Source organism: Diospyros lotus, chromosome 7 (assembly GCF_014633365.1).
Source record: "Diospyros lotus cultivar Yz01 chromosome 7, ASM1463336v1, whole genome shotgun sequence".
Taxonomy (NCBI): domain Eukaryota; kingdom Viridiplantae; phylum Streptophyta; class Magnoliopsida; order Ericales; family Ebenaceae; genus Diospyros; species Diospyros lotus.
In genome coordinates this window covers 34,347,214-34,349,118 of record NC_068344.1, presented here as the reverse complement: position 1 = coordinate 34,349,118, position 1,905 = coordinate 34,347,214, and the positions used below count along the sequence as shown (strand labels likewise).

The following is a 1,905-nucleotide window of genomic DNA, read 5'->3' as shown; positions in this document are numbered from 1 at the left end:
TATGATCTGAATAACAATTTATAGAAGTGTTGTATAAAAATATCAAACCTATGATATTGCAGTGAAAAGAAATTGAAAAATATATTCTCTGTACTCTTGACTTGTTGAAATCCTCTACTTCTTTTGGTCCAGAAACACACCTTAGTTTAATATATTAAAAAGTTCCTTCTTATCACAAAGCCCGTCTGGACTCATTCCAGACAAGCAGAGCCCAGCCCAGTCCTGTAAATGGGCCTAGTGGAGCCCAAGTTCTGTAAATGGGCCGCTGCCCATGTGTACTAATGGACACGTGAGATAATTTGTGTGTGAATTGACCCTAATAAGTTCCCTTTGTGACTTCTTATTACTAGATCAATCTTGATTACGAACAAGATTTTTAACCTAACACTAACTGACAATGATGGGTATTCGAAGAACAACTTAAATAAGTTGAAATCTCCCATATTTATGTTGTGAAAGTACAATACCGAGAATATTTACCATCCTTCCTTGGTGTGTTTTGACCCCAATGGACAAGAAGAGAGAGACCTTTAACTTAGCTTACTCAGAAATCAGGTAAATATATCGTTCTAGATGTTGGGCATTTTATGAAATTCACTCCTAGGTCCAAGGGTATTATGGTCATACAATAAGGATTCTTTTTCCTTCAATACACCCCCAAATAGTTTCTCTTGTATTTTCGCTTTCCAGATCAACCCAACGACGTGCCCCAATCGGTGTCTCTCTCTGTATCTATACGTGCGTATACACACCGAGAAATGGCTATGAGTCTAGTACCTTTCCAGTCGATCGCCGTCCGCGGAAGCGCCGCCCGCGGGCACCGAAAGCCGGAAACTCGTCGCGGTTCGCCGTCCTGCTGGTGGACGCCGCTCTTCGGCTGGTCTTCCGAGCCTGACTACATCCACTCCGAGGGCAACGGCAAGGCCAAGGGCGAGTCGGACTCGAATCTGGACCCCAAGCCGGCCCGATCGCGGTTCGCTCCGGGCGGTTTCACCGAGGAGAAGGCCAGGCGGCTCCGGATGATGACGACCGACACGGCGTCGATTCACGACCCGATGTATCACTCTGCGATCGCCTCCCGGCTGGCCTCCGACTTCTCGAACCTGTCCGGCCGGTGACCTTTGTTCGGAGAAGATGTATGATTGTAGGTTCGGTTACGTATATTATACGGTAAAGCGCGTATATCGATATATATATGTATATATGTATGTATGTGTGTATGTATGTATGCATCGTTTTTGTGTATATTAGCTGAATTGATGAACTTATTACTGTAAATCATGTTTAATCGTTTATGTAATTATGTTAATTATATATTTCCGCAAACAATTAATTTAAAAGTTATAAAAATATAAATAATTAATTTAAAAGTTATATAAATATAAATAATTAATTTAAAAGTTATATAAATATAAATAATTAATTTAAAAGTTAATCGTAATTTTTAAAATTTTTAATAATATACTAAATTTTTTATGAAATTTTAGACTTTCCTACTTTATGTTGCACTTAAATAAAAACAAAAAACATTTCTCATACAAAATAAAAATATGAAAACGGATATTTTTTTTAGAAAAAACATAAATAAAATCCAAAATGAGAATGGGAAACGTTTTGAAAACGAAAAAACAGTTCCTCCGAGTTATTCTGTGCAACATAATCCTCTTCATATTTTAATTTTTAATTTTAAATTTTAAATTTATTTTGAATTTTTATTTTAAAATTATTAAAAATGTGTTCTTTTTGTCTAAATCATTTATGTGTTTTGAAAATTTTAAGTGTGTTTGTAATGAAAATAGGTAAAATGACTTTTTATTGTTTTGAATTTTTTTATATATTTTTTTAATTTTTAAAATACAATTTTAAAAATATGAAAGTAATTATGTTTTTATTATTTTAAAAAAT

At 34.9% G+C, this 1,905-nt stretch overlaps 1 protein-coding gene across 1 annotated transcript; it reads left to right on the top strand.

Moving 5' to 3' along the window:
• The first annotated feature begins 671 nt into the window (after positions 1 to 671).
• Positions 672 to 1,278, top strand: LOC127806589 (uncharacterized). The gene has a single exon (XM_052343972.1). It carries the CDS (start codon positions 759 to 761, stop codon positions 1,116 to 1,118), a length of 360 nt encoding a protein of 119 aa, XP_052199932.1. The 5' UTR covers positions 672 to 758; the 3' UTR covers positions 1,119 to 1,278.
• The last annotated feature ends 627 nt before the right edge of the window (positions 1,279 to 1,905 follow it).